The sequence below is a fragment of the Lampetra planeri genome, chromosome 2 (genome assembly GCF_965212315.1).
Source record: "Lampetra planeri chromosome 2, kcLamPlan1.2.h2, whole genome shotgun sequence".
NCBI classification, from domain to species: domain Eukaryota; kingdom Metazoa; phylum Chordata; class Hyperoartia; order Petromyzontiformes; family Petromyzontidae; genus Lampetra; species Lampetra planeri.
The window spans coordinates 6,974,795-6,995,656 of NC_136108.1; the positions used below are offsets into that span (position 1 = coordinate 6,974,795).

The following is a 20,862-nucleotide window of genomic DNA, read 5'->3' on the forward strand; positions in this document are numbered from 1 at the left end:
AGCATTTACGTGACACGCTAAACAGCATGGGTACAATCTGCTTTGTCTATCGTGCGTTCTGCTTTCGCGGCCGCCCTCTGTGCACGTGGAGAGAGGCTGCATCACCAATCACGCATTTGTATTTTGTCCAGCCACCTCCAACTTTGCTCTCGGTTTGTATATTATCAAACAAAGCTCGCAAATTAAAAAAAAAACATTTGCAGCGGACCAGTCCGTGTGTGCGAGCAGCCGTTAAAATGTTAGAATATTTTACGATTTTTTAAAATTGACTCTAGGATTCAGAAGAAGAGGGGACTGACCCTTCAACCAGTTTGCTGACAGGTATGGTGCATGTACACATATCTTCCAAAACACCTCTACGTTGCTAATCAAGGCATGCATTTGGTTAGAAAGCCACAAAGTAAACAGTGCTCGATGACACTTCATTGGCATGCTCATGCAGACAGATGGCATTACCTGTTATGAACAACAGAGCAACGATGAAATTGTGGAGAGGAGTATTTTTTTTAATGCTGCCCGCAAAATGCAAACAAAGTCACACCCAGTACACGGTACTCAAGTACATAGTCTGATGGAACGTGAAGGCGTACACGCGAGCGAGACTTCCAGGTAGGGCTTGCACACACGTCACTGCTTTTTCTCTCCCTCTGTGTCGAGAATGAAAACTAATTTCTTCATGAAACTACTTTTTGATTTTAGCTTGTAGTCCCCCCCCCCACCCCTTGCACGCACCTCCGATTAGCACGGTTGGTTACGTACGGTGCGAAAGAAGCGGCCAACAACGAACAGCAGCAACATTGAAGTTGCAATGGACGAGAATTCGCTCGTTTCTTGAATTGAGCAAAGGTTGTTGTGAGAACTCGGGAAAGGAGACGATGGGAGGGAAGTCCAAAGTCAAGCAGTGGGAGGAAACAAGCAGAATGAGTGTTTCGACCTACAGTGTGGTGGTTGAACACAACATGTTACGTAAGACCAAAATACGAAAGATTATTTGTAATTGGCTGTCTAAAGAGTAGTATTGTATTAGTCCCCCTCCCCTAGGGAGACAAAGTAAAAATACATAACTCTCGGTTGTTGAAAATGTTAAATCTTAATCCACGAGCAATAGGTCAATGGAGAAATACAATTTCTGATTGCATTGCGGTACGATGTGCATTGCTAAGCTCGTTTACTTAATTTAAGTTGGTGAAACTCTATTCAGCGAAATCTGATTCACCGTGTCATATAAATGCGTGTCTCCCACAGCAGGGTTTAACACAAAGAATTTACGTGGGTCATTTGTGCTTAATAGACTAAGGATAAAACCCCGCTTCCCGTAATAAAAGTCGCCCTGGTGGGTGTTTGCAGATGTGCTCACGGGGCTGCGTTACGGGCATCTTAGTCGCGTCACCGCCAACGCGACGGTTGCGCCAACAGCTTCAAACACAAATTTATCAGTGGATCGTTACAGAACACGTGCGGAGAAGGTGCCTCTTGCACCTCCCTCTCATGCGTATAACGATGCGTGTCCGCTAATCCGTGCGCCCACAAAATTGCATCTGAGAAAAGTGTAATGGCTTAATGGCGGTGACAGAGCACATGAGCGCGGCGTATAGTTTGTGACCGGGAGGGGAATATAGAATGTAGAACAATGGTGGACCTTTAATTGTAAGATATAATTACATTTGTCCATATAACAGCGTACCTTTAGCAGCAGATAAGTGTCGAATGAAGTCATAGCATCGAAATATTTTAATCATCCCTGGGTGTGCCTCCTCGTGAATGGAACACCACATTTAGGTGACATCACCTCTTGGGGCCAATGAAGGCCAGAAGAGGATTTTAGGCCACCACATGCGGACGAATTTTTGATGAACTGAAGCCAGAAAAACCCACAAGTACAGTCCCAACGCCAAATACTGGAGAGGGTACGCCAAAAAAAGCAACTAGCTTTGCCCAACAACAACAATCATAGTTCGTTCCAAACACACAAATGCCAGTGAAACGGTGTTTATCATTTGTATTCTTTGTGTTCAAAAAGGCATACCTAATGGCCTGCACACAGTTTAATCTCTCAGCTGAATTTCGCCTTTAAAGCATGGTGCATACGTCTGTTAATTAGTCACCCAAGCTGACTCCGTAGCAAAATGGACTTCATTGTGCAGAAGGGCATGCAGGCTTACAGACCGCACAATAATTACTTTCAAAAATGCTCTACACTAAAGAAAATGCACACCTTATGCCTCTGACCACCAGCAGACTGAATCAAAGAGACACTAGAGCCATGAATCTCAACACTTTGCATTGACAGAACCAATAAAAGTAACCTTTATTTACAGTACTGGACTGCCTTTTTGTTTATAGTCTTGTGTAAAACTAACAAAAATAGTCCGCTCCGAGACACACCAGGCACGCCACGGGCTTAAGCAAGCCCTGCCTCAGCTGATGAGCAGAAGAAAGCCAAAATCGGTCAAGACTTTTCTCGTAACGAACCCAATGGCTGCTAACAAAAACGATCTCACAGAAGGCCGTGAAGCCAATTGGATGTGTAAACATACTTTTAAAAACAATATATATTCGAGCGGAAAGACAAATATGACAATGAGGCGTATTGTCCGCTTATTTATTTTGTTTAATAATAAATGTTACAGGTCAATGAGCACGGGAACCGTGTTGACTACACTAAGCCTGCAAGCAGGGAATGTTAACGAATACTAATGGGAAGTCTATAGCGCATGTTTGTTTAAACTATCACGTGGCGTTAGGCTGCCACAGATACACTTAAAGGTCAGGTGCTTGGTTTAGATCAACATTCGCAAAATTTCAGGAAATTACACGTCATTTGGAACAGGTGGTGGCAGGTGGCAAAACAATTAGCAAAGCATAAAGAGGCACGTACATCACATGTACAGTTCCAGCCAGGTATCAGCCAAGAGAAACGGACTGCTTCTTTAACGCTAAATGCGCAATAAAGCATGTCAGAAAGGCTACCTGTGCCTTATTCATTACAATGAATATATCTTGCCGTTGATCTGCGAGCTTTTACCATGTTCGTGACCTTAAACGAGGATATTAATGTTTGATATTTTTTAAATTAATTAAGCTCATACCTGCGTCCCTTGTGAAACATGTGGATATGATATTTGGAGATAATCTTTTAACACAAGTTGTTTCACAGTCGTGAAAGGTCTTAACGGAGCGGTGAGGTAATGGAGTGGACTATCTGTACTTCGCATGTGTGGCACCAAGGATCCGGCTTTAGCAAAAAGCTTCATGCTTATGCCACTATGAAGTTCCTAGTTCCTTAGAAAACATTTAATCGACGATAGGTAATACTTTCCGATATGGACGTGCATGGTTTATTTTACCACGCATTTTATGACAAAGCCTTGATATATTTGCAGTGGGTTTCTTTTTTTACGTGCCGCCATGAACCATATCTTGAGGAAGGTTCAATTTCTGGCAATGTGTCTTGGTGTCAAGTTAGTAGCTACCCAGGTCCGACAATCTGGAAAAGGATGTGCAGATAGCAGCAAATGCCTCCAACTGAAATGCCCCTCGCAGCAATAAACCGTCGTGCACTGTCTCTATTACACATTTATGCATTGCCTGAGGCTTTGCATTCCATCTTTGAAAATAATCCATGAGCATAGATAAGCGTATAAACATTAACGATTGGACAAATAAACATTCAAAAATGGACACATCAGTGATTCAATGGGGGAGGGTGGCGGGCAAAAAAAATTGAAAATGAAACATATCTGTTGCCGAATAGACAATTATGCTTGTGACAACGGTATTTCCGTTTGTTTAAGCAAATAAATAAGTGCATCTGGGCAAAAAAAATGTGTTCATACGGCTGCCGACGTCACGCCGGATGTTTATCTTGAACACACGAACACCTTTGCTGTACTGCCACCGCAGCCGCGGGCCACGGGGCGATCTGCCCCACCTCGCAGCGAGCGTCGTGCGTCAATTGGTAAATTACTCCCCGATATTCGTCATCTGCTATGACGACAGGAAATGCAGCCAGACACGGTGAAGCGATCAGACTTGACTCACCTTGTGAATTCCACCTTTAACCGTGACCTGTGTGCAATCCTGGTGTTAGACACAAACACTTGTTGGTAGAAGCTGAGAGATACCTGGTTTAACACGTCGGCCTTTCGCGACCAATATTATCCATATGAGGTTGTTTTCGATCGCGTAAATATTGCGGTTACTTGATAGACACCGTTTGCCTTTAAAAAAAATTCCCCTTGCTGAGTCAAGTAAGTGTTCAGGTAACAACATGCACGGTACATAAAATACTAAATAACATCCGCCAAAGAGTTACTACACGGATGCGTTTGCGGTTGTGCTGTCCAGCTTTCTGATGTGTTTTCAGGTAGTTCTGCGTGTTGTGAGGCATGCTGTCCGACGCTTTGCATGACGTGCTTAAAGCTTCTTCATGACATTAATATTGGTAGGAACCACCTGGTTCCACCAACCCACAGGGGATTATTGTGTCCGTCCGTCCGTCGTGAATCCAAAAATGGGAGGGGTGGGGCTGGGTGGAGAGGAGAGAGTGGGGAGGGGCTGGGTGGGGAGGGTGGGGAGGGGCTGGGTGGGGAGGGGAGGGTGTAGAGGGGCTGGGTGGGGAGGGTGGGGCTGGGTGGGGAGGGGCTGGTCACCCCGTGGTGCCCTTAAAAAACTCAACGTTTAACCTACTCACGCCGGCTTGTGCCCGCCCTCACAGTCGGCCATATTTGCGGAATACACCACGCCGCCGTTGACCCTGGCCATTGACCGAGCAACCCAACGTTCCTACCAGCTCCCTCCGCAGGAATGTGTTATTGTACACGGAGCACAATACGAAAACACTTCAGAGTTGTAGCGCAATCGTGAGATCGCACATCGTAGTAGTAACCCAGATTAGCTTTACAAGATACCTACCTGTCATGAGCTTCATTGACAGAGGGAATTTTTATTATTCTGAGATTGATTTTTTAAAAGCTTACGAGTGTCCATCAAGTCGTACGAAATTTCCAATTAAGTTTTGCATGATTTTTTTTTATCTTTCCACGATTCTCACTCGTTTCGCACTTTGCTCTTCAGTGGTGTGCCGAGTAAAAACGTTTAGAATTGTTGAAAAACTACTTGACATCGACCCCAAGAGAGAGAACAGGAAATAACCAGAACTGCTAAAACACACTGTACAATCGAACATTCCTTTTTTCCCAGTTAATGGTGGTACTTAATCTGTTCATAGACATGCTTTGGGATTTATTTATTTGTTTGGTTGGTTGCAGTTAAATATGCTCAAAAAAGCATGGAAAATTGTGCAAACATAACCAAAAGAAATTATATTCTGGGAACAACTTCCGTCCGTCAAGATGTGCCAGCATGTAATGGGTGAAAAATTTGCCGCGTAACCGCATTTGAAATTAAAACAAGTTGATGCCATTTCAATCCTTGCTGTTATCTGCTGAGCAGGGTGAAGCGAGTACAGCGATGAGGGGAGGACTCGGCGTGTAACTCAGAGCAACCCACAACGCCTCCTCCTACAGTACTACATACCAGTCCTGACTCAACTTGGCTAAAATAATGATCATATTTTTTTAATAATAAAAAAACATCTTAGATTGTATACATAACAAATTCTGCTCAAACAAACAAATACTTTCAACTTCTTTGCGAGAATTAAGTATCGAACTTCCATTTACTGCACCGATTTTTTTTTTGTTTAACATTTTTAAAAATGCATAAGTCATTGCGAGTAATTTATTAAAATTAAGATATGAATGTGATTATGCATTTGTTAAATTGTGATTTAAGACCACAACAACAAATCTGGGATTATCGACATTAATGCCGATGGATCACCCCCCAGCAGAAACCGGCATATAATTCATAAATCATAGCTGCAAACATATTTAAGCAGTCTAAACCAATTTTTTTCTTATTAAATGAACACATTTCTGCGGAAGGAGCTGGTAGGAACGTTGGGTTGCTCGGTCAATGGCCAGGGTCAACGGCAGCGTGATGTATTCCGCAAATATGCCCGACTGTGAGGGCGGGCACAAGCCGGCGTGAGTAGGTTAAACGTTGAGTTTTATAAGGGCACCATGGGGTGACCAGCCCCTCCCCACCCAGCCCCACCCCTCCCACCCCCCACCCAGCCCCTCCCCACCCTCCACACCCAGCCCCTCCCCACCCTCCCCTCCCCACCCGGCCCCTCCCCTCCCCACCCAGCCCCTCCCCTCCCCACCCAGCCCCATCCTGCACGACGGACGGGCACAATAATCCCCTGTGGGCTGGTGTAACCAGGAGGTTCCTACCAGTAATATAGAGTAAGTGCATACATGATATTCAATGACATAACAGTATTAAAACGTATCTCATAAAAATGCACTATAACTACATTTTTTTTATTTTCTGTTGGTAAATTATTCACAAAGCACAGACAGGTCACAATAGAGTACTGAAGCAAAGGTTTTCGTCCAATAATTATCAGTGGAACTTATTTTACAATGTCATGATATTTGATTTATAGCAGAAGGCTTTTTGAAAGTAGCTAACAAAGAAAGCCGTTGGAATATCATCAGGCCAGGGTGAAAAAAACGTGCAAAAGTGCAGCATGCTACACAAACCAATGCTGCTCTGTGAGAAGAAGGCTACAAAAAGTCATCGGGCACATTAAATAAATAATTGTGTAACATTTTACACCACCGCCTGGCACAAAGCTAGGCAGGGAGTCTTTCTCAAATGGAATGTACCGTGTGTGCAATGCCATGGCCATTTCATCACAAGCAGCCTCCTCCATGCTCTTTCACCAATTATTCAACACATTTAATTTAGCAAAGTAAATGTGCAGCAGTGCAATTTGTTGCCAATGCCACTGCCAGCAGAACTGTCTCCACGAGAGAAAGCCCTTCTAGTGGAAAATTTCGCCTCCTCTTCAACACTGGCCAAGCATCTTGGAATACATGGGAGTACCCACACTTTAGCCCACTGTATGCGACCTGCCGATTGACGAATTGAATAAAGCTAGTCAATGCATGTACCTGTCAAACAAGATGCACGTCGTGGTGTCTGGCATGGTGTGTTCCCTTACCCTGGAATGTCTGTCTCAAGTTATCAGTTCAAGGGCAGTTCCATGACTCAAGCTCCCTCCATCCCATCCATTCCCACTTCCCCCATCTCTCAAAATACTGCATCAGAGTTCTTGAGCCATAACTAGTGGGCAATATTTAACTACACTCTTGAATCTGTAATAGATAAAGATCTACATCATTAGACCTCCTTTGCCAGTAGCAATATATATGAATAGGGTTTTTCCCCTTTTTTCTGGCCACAAAACTGAAACCTTTTTACAAGGAATCATTTTTTTACAAACACAGTGATAATATATTATCTAATATATTATCTATTATATTTTCTAATATATTATCTAATATATTATCACTTTGGTTTTTGTTTGCATTTTGACCACAAATATTGCAGACATGATTCCTTGTAAAAAGGTTTCAGTTTTGTTGCCAGAAAAAAGGGGAAAAACCCTATTCTTATATATTGCTACTGGCAAAGGAGGTCTAATGATGTAGATGCTTACCCCGAGCCCTCATTACTTTAATATTGCATTGTCGTTAAGCTGTATGCCTTTTGGCGTCATCTGGTCTAGCACCAATTGAGACCAGGCTCAAAAGAAAGCCGTCTCTGGTGTTGACCAATCAGTTTCAAGCACAATGCATATATTATCACTGGTTTTTTTTTGTATTTTGACCACAACTATTGTAGTTAATGCAGACATGATTCCTTTAAAAATGTTTCAGTTTTGTTGCCAGATAAAAAGGGGAAAACCCCTATTCCTCTCAGTAGATAAAGAGTTTATATATTTCTTGAACTGAGCAAGGTTATAAAACCCTTGGAAATGGCTTCCTCATGCCTTCCTCAAGTGTGTTTTTTTTAAGGTGACACCATCAACCCATGCAGTTTTACATCATACCTCGTGGATAACCCTGAAACAGATATTCATAAAGCAGGAGCTTGCAGATTAAAGCTCTCCGACTCAAATTCAGTTTATCTTCACGCATCAAGCAATCTTACTGAATTATTTTCCTTATTCTCGACACTGTATGCCTTGAATGAGTTTGCGGGATGTAAAACGCAGATGAGAATTGGCTCCCACTGCTCTCCAGAGTCTACAGAATGCACCTCCATCCGACTGTTTATGTTAGGACGCAGACCAGATTTGGCACTTCTTTTCTTCGTGCAAACTTATAAAAGCAAAAGAAAAATGTAACGACAGACCACACAGAAATATATCCTACCACTCTCAAACATCACGACTTTACATTTTGGCTTAAAACTTGCTTGACTGCAGGAATTCATATTATTTGTTCTTTCGATAAAGTCACGTAGAAAAAAAAGTAATAAAAGTAAATAAAATAAAAACTACGACGTTTCGATCACAACACAAGCGACCGTCTTCAGGAGGAAAAAATCGCTTGTGTTGTGATCAAAACGTCGTAGTTTTGATTTTATTTACTTTTATTATTATTATTCTATCTACGTGACTCCAGAGTCTAGAACCAAAGAATATCACGACTTTATTTAGACTTACCCGCACTGACCAACGTGGTGAAGTAGGGTCAAATGAAATCTCTATGACTGACATGGTATGGGGGAGGTCTTCCCCTAATAATTGATTGACAAGAGGCTTTAAATTAGTCCACACAAACACACACTTTGTAGGCCGCTTTATTGCAAATTAATGACCTGTTAAATGTTCCCCTGCACTTGCCTACACGTTTGTCCCCACGGAGGTTATTGATGCCTTCAGTGCACTGCACACTTGTTTAACGCACCCAGTAGTACGTCTCATTTCAAAGTGTAAAAAGAAGAAACAAATTGATGGTATGCAAGCACGATGAAAGTTTTCATTCAGTTATGAACATGAAGTGCAAATTAATTTCAGTGCTCATCCATAAATTACAATTGACAGCGTCCTGCACTTAGTGAGGAATTTACCAGCCACTCCACGCAGCAACACATGAGGACAGAGTAACACAAATAATAATTAAAGGTCTCGGGTGAAATGCCATGATGTCACGGAGGGTGAGCGCTGGCACACAGGGCTATACCGAATAAATGAAACTTGAAACACATGTGGAGGATGCGGCATTTCGCAGGGCACTGTCGGCTCAGCCCCACAGCGCTCATCACACAGAAGGAGCTTGGACACACCGGTTGGCACCGACCGGGTAGGGGGGGGGGGCAGGCAGAGATACGGGCAGGAGCGTTCACACACCTCCTCGACACCGGTCACAGGTCACCCTAAATTCTTCCCCTTCGTCAGCCTCTCCAGCGCCAGCTTCCGTGCCGTCGCCTGAGAGCCGAGCAGAGCAGGGTGCACAGCACAAGGCTTATTTATAACTAGCCCGTGTAGGCTTGTATGTTCCACAGCAAGGTGGCATGACCACACAACCTCTGGCTATGTGGCCCTAAATTCCAATGGCTTCAATTGGACTGTTGACCCCAGTGAAGCGCAGTAAAGTGCAGCGCAGTGCCCTGAGAAACCATCGGTCTGTCTGTATCTCGGTGTAAAACAGCAATGGAGGTTGAACAATAAAGGATTCAGCTCTCATATTCACTGCATTCGATCTTTGTGCACTGAGCCGTTAAACATGTAAGATTGCTGTGAAGCTAGATTATGGGAAGTTTTATCTTTCAGACTGCACTACCATCAAACACAGACCTTGCCGTGGTGCAGTAAAGCGTGGCTTCTTTACGACATTCTTTTTACAGCAGCTGTGTAATTCCAATGCCGGTTTGTTTTTCTCCAAGGTTATGCTTTGCTGGCAAACCTCGCAAAGCAATCCTGCGCTCATGCAAAGTGGTCAATGAGAAAAGAGGGTCACATTTTTCTGTGCCCACAATGGCTGACCCCGATTGTAAAGGTCAACATTCGTGACCCATGTTGGCTATTGCACATCAGTCTGGGCAAAATATACCTTTCCACCACCGTCATTAACACCGCCATACAACAGATATATATAGCAGGCTAACCCTTCAGGCAATGGACTTTTTTCTAAACAAAACAAATAGGCAATTGCCTCAAAGCGTTTCTCAACTACATTTTTCAATCACAAAAGAACTGAGGTAGTTCTGATAAGGATCAGCCTCGCTCATGCTTTTCGGTCAGCCAGCTCATCTCTCCAACAGGAGGAACTCACTGAGAAGGAAGTTCGCTGCTTCTTCACACCCAAACTGGTTCTCTGCACAGGCATGTGGCCGTGCACGTCAAAAGGTTAACAATGAACGTGGGGGTAAAACCAAGTTTTATTACACGACAAAAATGTGTCGTTATACTGCGTTGGCAGTGGCGAGCAAGCAGAAGTCGTAAATGTATCCAACACGTTCATCAAGAACGCCGTCCTGAAATCATGAAACGTGTACAAGGTGACGTTTTTTGGACAATGGCCTTTTTTCATAAACGTTGATCGATCAGGTTGCAAAATAAACTGCTTGTAGCTACTTTAACTTGACGACATCTGGGCTCAGCCCAGGCAGGGCAAGTAGGATTGCGACCTCTGAGGTACAACAAAAAAACAGGACATATCAGAGTCAGAAAAACATCTTACAATGCCATATGTGCGGAGAACTACATACTTATGCATTTGTTATGAGTGTTGTGTGTACCTCAAAAAGACTGTTTCTGGGTCACCCAGCTTAAAGACAAGTGCTGCTAGGTTATCATTTGACATCCTCAATTCTTGGTGGCTTCGTAAATCTCGGGCATGCCAAGACACAACCCACTGACAAATAAACCGCTGGGCTCAGCAACAGCAAGACAAAAGGGAGGAGTTTTACCTTACCCCGTATAACAAACCAGGAACCTTTTCACAAATATCTCAACGACGTCTGAATATATCTCACTTTGCTGAAAGCGGGCAAACTATTTTTTCACGCAAATTACAAACGGGAACACTAGAGGACTGTACTGTACTGGCAATAGTTTATACCTGCGAAGTTGTACAGAGCAAAGGTTAAATCCTGCCACGTGACACGCAGTTTTATGGGCCAACTCGCCAACACCTTAACAACACAAGTGACATGCTCATTGTGTGTACAAAAGTCCAAGCAAACTTTGCCGCACAGTAGTAACGTACCGAATGTTCTCTATAACGCTTCAACAGTCATCATTATTATCATCAGCCATGATCAATCCACTGCTCGATGAAGGCCTCCTCCCCAAGCCAACCCTGCGATGTTAAAAATCAACCCCAGCACCTGAACATGAGAGCTGAGTTAATCACTTCACCCCCTCTCGTATGCGTTCCTTTCCTTTCCAGCTAATATCCTTTTTTGTGACATGTCCTTTTTTGTGACATGTCCTTTTTTGTGACATATCCTTTTACTTTTCTCAACAGATTGAATTACATCATTAACCTGCGTATGTTGTATGTATGCTGAACGTCTTTCGCACCATACGTATCCAACCGTGCCAATCGGAGGTGCGGGTGAAGAACAACAAACTAAACACAAAAAGTAGCTCTAAAGAAATTAGTGTTCTATTTTTCAAGGTATCACAGCGCTTCATAAGTACAGTACTGAAACTGCAACTTGTTCATTTAATACACCCACACCAATTCGACATAAAAACATGAAAACATTTTTTTTATCTTGCCTAACTTTCGTGTGTGCGCAAAACCGGTCGATTACGACTGAAGTTTTGCAGGGGGGCACAGTGCAGTATTGTGAGCAGGAAAGCAACAGCACATGGCACGTTTCACTTTTAGAATTGCGAAGGCACAGCCGAAAGCCGTGCCAGATCCATCGTTATCTTCCAAAAGAGCAGACAGACCCTTTTGGCTTAACCTTCCAATTACCTCATTTCCTTCGAGATAAATACGGGGGTGCACTATGTTTAATATTACAAAACAATTACAGGGCTTTGTCAATCCACTGCGGGATGAAAGCCTCCCCCCACACCACATCAACCATGGGGTTTAATTGGCCATACTTCGGCATGATGTTCAGTGCGGGTTGGTGAAGGAGTTTCCCGGATTCATATCAGAAAATCACGCACCACGGAGTTAAGCTATGGCTGGGACTCGAAATCTAATAAATAGGTCCTTAGCGCGGTGCCCAAAACCCTGTCGTGCTTACATTCATTTGAAATAGGGCAAAAAAATCTGTATCATTAATTACGAGGAAACATGTTTCAGAAGAAAACTTAATTGCATTACAGCGTGTTTAATGTTTCACAGTTCAGGCAAGTGTTGGTTTGACGCTTGTGCAAGTTCCAAAAATGCCATGACATTTACTACCGAGAACTTGTGGTATATAAATTGACTTTTTGTGTTTGCTCTTTGCTCTTTTTGGAGTGTAGCTCAATAATGGAAATGGCTTTATCTAGACAGAACTCAGAGAAGTGCAGTAATACAACTTGTCAAGGGTCACACATCACATTGTCAGTATTGCTGCAAGTTTCCCAGATAAGACTATGAAACATAGAATAAACGGATTAACTTTGCTATGCTTCTAAGTGTTACTAAACTTATTTGTGGACTGCAGTGTGCAACAATTTATTCGCCACCCTTCCAGCATTTAAACGAATTGTCACAATTCGCGGTTGCAATTCTATTTAAGAAAAACATCTATTTTTTCCTGTGTTTACTATATTCTTTATATTGTTACTTGTTTTTTTTCTCCAATTTGTACGGGATTCGTCGCCTCCTTCTGTCCAAGTACACCAATCGCATTTAATATGCTTAGGTTATGAATCATTAATTCATACAAACACAATTAGATACATCAATCATGATGGATTGATGCATTGTTACATAATGCTTGCAAGCCAGACATTATGTTTCGTGTGACTAGTCACCAGGCCATGGATTCCTCTTCCCAATATTAAGCTTTATTATTTTTGGGATATTTTTACAACAGCCATGAATTATTTTGTTTATATATGGGCATTTCTGCATCTTCAACCTTGTGTCGTTTTCTGGCTTAATAGTGATGGAGCATGTTTAAAAATAAAAATGTACAGTATTATGCAGTCAGAAAGTATCTAAAGCGAATACCAGTTCTATATTTCTTATTCACAGCACATATCTATCGATAAAGCAGTGAAGGCAAAATGAATTGCGTCAGCAAGATGATTACCGATTAAACATCGTTCTCGTCTAGTTATCCATGCATTCGTTTGCCTCCTCACTCCTGCTTGTGACACCTTTGTGCCCCACGAATATGGTGCGTTCAAATCAATCATTGAAAAAGCAGCGTTCATTAATACCACGCGACTAACCAAACTGTCAAAACGAGTGCCTTTTCCCCCCACACACGAAGCTTCTCCTCCCAGCGACTCGTTTCAGCTCCGCAGCGCCGACGGTTGTGGGCTTTTCAGCTGGGAACATTACATCTCATGCCGGGGGTCAGTCTGGGGTCAACACAGGTAAATACAGCCAAACAGAAACCCGTTTGTGCGACCCCAGAAAAGTAACAAATGACCCCCGATGCTCAGGAACGGAACACAGACACCCTCACCCCCACCACCCATTATTGGTTTAATCACATCACGGTATTTCCAGGTCGGCTGTTGTTTACCTGTGCCACTCAGCTGAATGGAAGGGACACACCTGTGTAACCCCCCGCACGTACACTGCTATCACAGGCTATTATTCCATAGTATACTGCTACATTGTGTTCAATTTCTAAGCCAAACCGTTTGAGTATTATATATACTAGAAAGCTTTTCACGTGCAAACATTAACCAAGCAAGAGTGGTATTTGTTTCCTCGAATTAATAAGCTAAACAAATATGCATGATTTATTTAGTATATTTAACAGCTTAGTCCACTATTTTACAAATACAGTATTCCATCCGTTTGCATACAATGCTCACGTTAACAATGACTATAACAAATTCGTTTACCTATACAAGGGTCACATTCTCACCTCACACTCTACGAACATTCTTGTTAAAGTACTGGGAAAGCGTGTTGATTTTAAATTGCATTTTCAAAACCATTGACATTCGCCTAGCTAATGTCAACTTCATCATCATCATCATCATAAGCAGCAATTGATCAATCCACCGCTGGATGAAGACCTACCCATGCCATCGCCATCTCTGACAGTTATGCAATGTAACGTCGCTTAATCTAACAGATGTCAGTGCAACACCTGCGGTTCTGCGGCGTTTGAATGATCTAATCACTCCGATGTCATCCCATTTGTAGCAGTCTCACGGCAGTCCCAGTGTAAGTCACTGAAATTGCTGTGGATGAGTGTATTGTTGACACAAACACTGATGTGTGTGTATGTATGTAGAACCTCTTTCGCACCGCACGTACCCAACCGTGCTAAGGGCAACACACTAAACATAGAAAAACTCGCCACTGCAGTTTTCACATTGGCAGACATCGGCCCTGTGTCGTCAACATTTTACAAACAATATTCTGACTGGCTGGGTTAGCACATGGCACGTGACAGCTTGGAGATACTGGGATGTGTTTACGTGGCTATGAGCAGAGGGCAACTGGAAGTGGGGATTGTGGTGAGAGTTCAGTTTGTGCTGTCTGCCCTGTGGAACAATATTACCTCACAGATTAACAGTTTACGTAGCTAAAATAACTGCTCTTTTTCATTAGATTGGTGGAAAGTGTCCAGCAATTCCTTGGCACATTATTAACAGACGCCGTACTGTATTCCTTAATCACTTTAAATAAGAACAGCTGCTTCGTCACTACCAATTCCATGCACGCATACAGACACTACTTCTCTCCCTAGATATGTACAGGCAGTTCATTGTCAAAGCTGTAGTCATCGTTATCATCAGCAGCGATGGCCAATCCACTGCTGGATGAAGGCCTTCCCAAGCTGCTACCATCTACCATGATCCTCTAATGTAATAATCCACCGAGCACTTGCACACAAGCTGATTCCATGAAGGCTCAATCTCACAACTAGACATCCTCTCAGACTCGTCACATTCATTGGCTGCCAATCCACCATTATTCTTGCCCATCCGCCATAATCGCTTCCAGTGGTGATGTGTCATGTCCAAGCCCTCTTACTGTTCTGAACGGCTTGAGTTATGTATTTAACCTGCTTCAGCGCTCTAATCCATGTGCCATCTCCCAATGTGATCCCAGGCAATCATCTCTCCACGCTTCTTTGCGCACTTTCAGTTTTTCGGTTAATACAGCATACTGAAATTGGACGAACGCAGCTGACATCGGAGACTTTGATAGTGATTCATTTGGTTACAGAAAAGGAAAGTAAACAATATCCCTCACTATATTTTCAATATCCGCTCTGATTAAAAGCATGAAGGGCAGGTGCGTGCAGTCTTGCATCATGAACATCCCTCGGCAAAAGATACGCGTGCTTTTTGTCCGACACAAGAGGCAACGCGTTGTGTAATAACACAGTACAATTACTCATCAAAGCCTTTGATTACATCTAGCACTGTACACACCTCGCAGGCATATGACCTATCTCGTCTGATCTCAGAAGTTAAGCAGGTTGAGCCTGAAAAATGCTTGGACCATTATTCGATTATATTTTTAATAATTGTACAAACAGGTCGTTAAGGGGCTTGCGGGGGGTGGGAGGGTGTACGTGGTGGGCAGCAGAGATGAATGCAGAATGTCCATGGTTTTATTGGACTCGACTTGTATGCTCCCACCTCAGATCTGCCCACCTTCACCAACCCGCACTGAACGACTTGGTGAAGTGCAATGTAATGGTCAAAATAACGCACGGCATGGGGCGGCCCTCATCCAATAGTGGATTGACAACAAAAAAGCTGTAACATGTTCACGTGAATACAGATTATTCCTTCCCAGTCACCACTCCCCCCTCCTCTCCCACACGCCCTCGCCCATTCACTGCAGGTGGAACTCAGTCGAAATAAAGACGGCTAATGGATGCCCACTGTTCAGAGGCGTCCAAAGCTTTATGACAACTTGTCTGGCCCCGCAGTCGCGTCGCGGGGCCGCGTTTCAGCAGCGGAATGTGGTACGGCGTGGTTTCGTACAAGTTGTTCCCTCATATAAAAAAAACTGAACCGACTCGCTTAGTCAGGCAGCCGAGATTACTCTGAGAGAGGAAGAGGAGGCGGCGTAGAGAGAGGGAGAGACTCCGAGAGAGGAATAGGCGGCGGCGTAGTGAGAGAGACACTGTGTCTAGCGCAGTTCGGAATTTTGAATTTGAGCTCCAAAGCTCACTCGAAAAATATTTTACCAGCATCACGCACGCACGGTAAGGATTGAGTACACCCGGTGTTATTTTTGTTTTGGGGAACCGAATGTGCACGCATGCAAAGTCGTGAGAAGAAAGGATTCGCCTGTTTATGCTTGACAATATTATCCGAATTATAAGACGCTCCAGAAAGTAAAACGCAACCCTCCCCCCCGCCCCGAAACGCGTACCAGGTCTCAATAAATTAATACAAATCGATCACATTCACACACACACACACGTGTTTTACTCCAGAGAAAGAGTAATGGTAACCCAAGCAAGTCAACGTGACCGGCAAATTGAGAGAACTGGTGGGGGGGGGGGGGTCACAGTCCTTGCCTGGAGTGGGCCCCCATACCTGCGCTAGGCGTGACACGAACGCCACCCAATCTTGATTTGAAGTTTTCGTGACTGCAGGGATCCATATACTCTTTGGTTCTTTCGGTAAAGTCACGTAGGCATAAAATAAATAAAATCACGACGTGTCGATTGCAACACAAGCAATCATCATCAGGTGGTAAAACCACAGCAAGAAAATGTTGTTGCTTGTGTTGCAATCGAAACTCCGTGATTTAATTTATTTCATACCTACGTGAAAGAACCAAAGAGTTACGCCACCCACACAACACGTCTTCTCCCTTCAACGTGGTTCGCTCGCTCGCAACACAACAAGCCCTTTTAGTCTCACACCAACAGGGAGGCGAATGCGGTGTCAAAAAAAGGGCACGCGACAGGGTTTTATTTTTTTGACACCTTTGCACGGCAAAGGTAAAGAGGTTTGCACGCCATCGTTACGCTTACCGCAACAGGTGTACACACAGGAAGGATGCATAACGTTGTGTAGGGATACTGCAGCAGAACAAATGAAACATTTTTTGTTCGTATTTTATTTTACAAGGTAAGGCCCACTGAGCCATGTAGCTCTTTTTGTAAGAAGATACCTGACTATCACAAATAATAACTGTGTGGAAATGTATAGCAGCCAAATACTAATTTAAACGCATTTGATTCTAAATGTTAAGGGAAAACCCGCAGGACTTGGGAGAAAAAGCCACGCAACAACGGGGAGAACATGCAAACTCCAAATATGCAGGTGTCAGTCAGGATCGGAATCGAACCCATGACCTCGTGTATACCAGGCGAGGTAGTTAATATCTCACCATGTCACAAAAAACTCCACATAGTAGTAATACCACTGGCCTGGAAGGGAAGCACATGTAGCACACACAGGCGACGTTTCGGGCAATGATCCTTCAGAATATCACGTCAATGGTGTACAAGGCAAGTACCTGTCTTAAGGGTTTAATAATCAATTACCAATCACACACAGGAGGCTTCTTCTGACCTGACATTTTACAGAAATAAGACCCCGCTGTTTCGAACGATTTTCTTTCGTAAATCATTGACGCGAGCCATCCAATTTGACGTGATTCTGGGCACAAACCTACGCAGTGGAATTTACGCAAGCGCTCTACGAAGCCCTCGTGCGGTCTATGCTTACTGCCAGCATACGTGAATGTTGCACGGACTTTCAACTCGGCTCCTTCACACGACACTGCGTGCGGTGTGTGGTAGGAGAGGGGGAACGCACACGTACACGCACGTCGTATGGGGAAGAACCGACAGCTCTTCCTTCTGCGAAGTCTCACAACAAGCAGAAGTTTTTAACAAACAAAAAACAAGCTCGACTTCGCGCTCACTCACCTATCTGCGAGTGCACCTTTCCGACAGACGCCAATGCACAGACCAGATGCAGCACTCCCATTCTCCAGAGCATCGACCGCATTTCGTTCGTCGACGGTTGCACACCAGCATAAATCACCGACCACACACCAGTTAAGACGGTTTAACTTATCCTCCGGGTTAACGCAAGGGTCGAGGTTAAGCAACAAAACCACTGATGGCAACACGAGCAACAGCAACTCCGAAATGAAGGGGGGCGTTGTGGAAAGTTAGAGAGGGTCCCCGCCGGGACACGCAGAGGGGGAGGAGTACGTTGTGTTTCGGAGGCTGCAGCGAGAAAAGCGACGTTCGGTCGCTCCCAGGCGCCGTGGCCAATAGGCTGCGGGGTTCGTAACAACCCCCCCACCTCCGCACGTCAGTGTTAAAACTGTGGTGGAGGCGCTCTTTGGCAAACACCAACGCCAGAGAGAGGGAGCGAGCGAGCGGAGGAGAGGAACGCCCACGTGCTGAGTTGCCCCCCAACCTCTTGGGAGCTTCGCTCTCCCCCCCCAAAGCAGTGGCCTCAAAGTTAATTGCAACATTTAAACCGCGTTGGATATGCGTACTGCATATGCACGTGTGCGCGATTTAAATCGACGATTTCCCGTGGTGTGATGGGAAGAAACACTAATCTTGCAATCCAGACATTCGCCGTTTCGATCTCCTGGCGCGGCAACCGAAAAAAATGACACATGTATGACATCCATCTCGCCTGTGTCCACCCATCATTAACACCATTGAAGCGCCACAGTCGATCCGGCACTCGGCAGGTTCCCTTGGAGTGGGGTAAAGTTTGGGTACGAGAATACCCACCTCTTCCAAGATGCCTGGCCAACGTGGAAGAGTAGGCCAAATACCCTCTTGCAGCAGCTTTATATCGACCCACAGACACGCACAGACATCCTCTTCCTCAGATCGAGTGGTGGTGGGGGGAATCATCTACGAGTTCTGCGGAAAAAAGACCTTCACAGCTCATCGGATTCCTCAACAATAAATATTCTGATTCTGAATAATGCTCTGAATGTATTCCCATTTCCAGACCTGGTATACATTTCGCGAAGGCTGTGGCTACTGTTTACTCGTCTACCAGCAATCCAGAAAAACAACGTAAGTGAGATTTTAATCCGTGGTAAAGTTGTTGTTCACAACTTGGCGCTGTGTCGCGAGACTTCGTGAAATATTGAGGGATTATTCATGCATGAGGGTCATGCAGCCAATGGGAAGGCGACGCCACAGTGGGACCTTTATGCTATCCCTTTACGGCGCACGTGCTCAGGTGTGCAATATTTATGATGGAGGAATCCGATGAGCTATAAAGCTCCTTTTTCGCAGATGTCCAGTCGGGGGGGGGGGAGTGTTGGTCTGACTGCACGAGGAGCCGTTTGTGTCGAGAAAGTGCGACGCGCATTTCACGGGAGACCTCGCATATTTCTGAACGATAGTGGCGATTAGTGGCTGCATTCTTTCCATTGCCCCGCTATGGTGCACGCGTTGAGCAGAGCATGAAATCAGATAGGATGTGCAAAATGCAGCCCGCTAAACTGTACCGTGTCGCGATTCGGCGATTGTTACCGACTTTGCCTCATTTCAGCCGGCAAAGTCTTGAACGCTGTCATGGGAAAATGGCACGCCACATCCATCTCGCTTTATTTATCCTTTCCTATGATGAAAACATTTTTAGTTTTGCTGGCTGGTGGCTGACTGGTGGGGACGTCATCGCGCACACCTGAGCGCGATGACGTCACTGTGCGCACGTGCATGGGCAGTGCTGGTTACATGCTAAACATGAACCTGTGCATAGGATTGTACGAATATAGGGTTCACATAATTTAAGATGGTTGTGGATACGCGCACCTTGGAGGCTTGTATCGAAGTCGTAATGCCCTATACCCTACACCAAGCAGGTAACGCAGCGTTCCGAGAAACGTCGAGTCAGAAATTCATCTCTGGCTACTCAACAAGTCACGAGTGTTGGACGTTCTTTGTACAAGCCGACTTAAGCGTGTCCCATTGATTTACATTCACGATTTGCGGAAATAAATGACAGTGTAACAATTTATTTTAAATTTTTGTCCCTGGGGAGTAAGTGTTATTTCCTAATTGCTTACGTCTTAAAAGTACAGAAAATGGCTATTATTCCCCACAAACTTTAGCTTTTGTGACCAGGACAGTGATATTTAGAAATTTCCCTATTTTCCAGAAAATTCCAGATAGATTCAGTGCTGAGTAAACTTGGAGTAACTTCTAGAACTTTCCAATAATATAAATAGTAGTATAAATACAGGGGCCTTAAGCCCACCAGTTCAGTTTAATTCCAGCTGCCTACGTGGATATATATCTGCATTTTTCTGAGATGGCATCGAGAGGCTGCAAGCATTCAGTAGACGCATTTTGCTATGTCTGTGGAAGCATCTGCTAAGATGTGTGGCTTCTTGGGCAATCACAAGGTCGAAAACTATGTGGAACTGGTTGAGACTGGTGAAGATCTACGGCACAATGGGCTCTGGGATTGCCCTCAAAGTCCATATCCTTGATGTTCATCTTGATAAATTCAAAGAGAACATGGGAGCGTACTCGGAGGAGCAAAGGGAGGGCTTCCACCAGGATATACTGGACTTTGAACGCCACTACCAAGGACAGTATAACCAGAACATGATGGGAGACTACATTTGGGGGGCTGATTCGTGAAAGTGATTTAGTGTCATCGTAAATCTCGAAAAATTAACCCGTAAAAACAAAGTTTTTCACTATAAATCCTTTATATGCGTGTTCAATGGGCCACAACCCAGCCCACATTGGTCTTTGAAACGGGCGGCTAGAGTCCTCTCGTCCTCTGGCTTGAGATGGCTGCCACCTATGGGTCAGATTATTGCCTGCCACCATTAAGCAATTTGTAATTAAATATAATTGTTTTTTACCTAAAAA

The 20,862-nt window shown here is 44.2% G+C and overlaps 1 protein-coding gene across 2 annotated transcripts in view; it reads right to left on the minus strand.

Annotated features, from left to right (window-relative positions):
- Positions 1–18,262, minus strand: part of LOC144726210 (receptor tyrosine-protein kinase erbB-4-like) — a 66,576-nt gene extending 48,314 nt beyond the window's left edge. The window contains exon 1 of one of the 2 annotated variants that reach the window (XM_078604729.1): positions 17,920–18,262. In XM_078604729.1, coding sequence (XP_078460855.1) covers positions 17,920–18,001 — 82 coding nt within the window. In that variant the 5' untranslated portion in view covers positions 18,002–18,262. The remainder of the gene's footprint in view (positions 1–17,919) is intronic. The other variant, XM_078604738.1, reaches the window with a different exon arrangement.
- Positions 18,263–20,862: the final 2,600 nt, after the last annotated feature.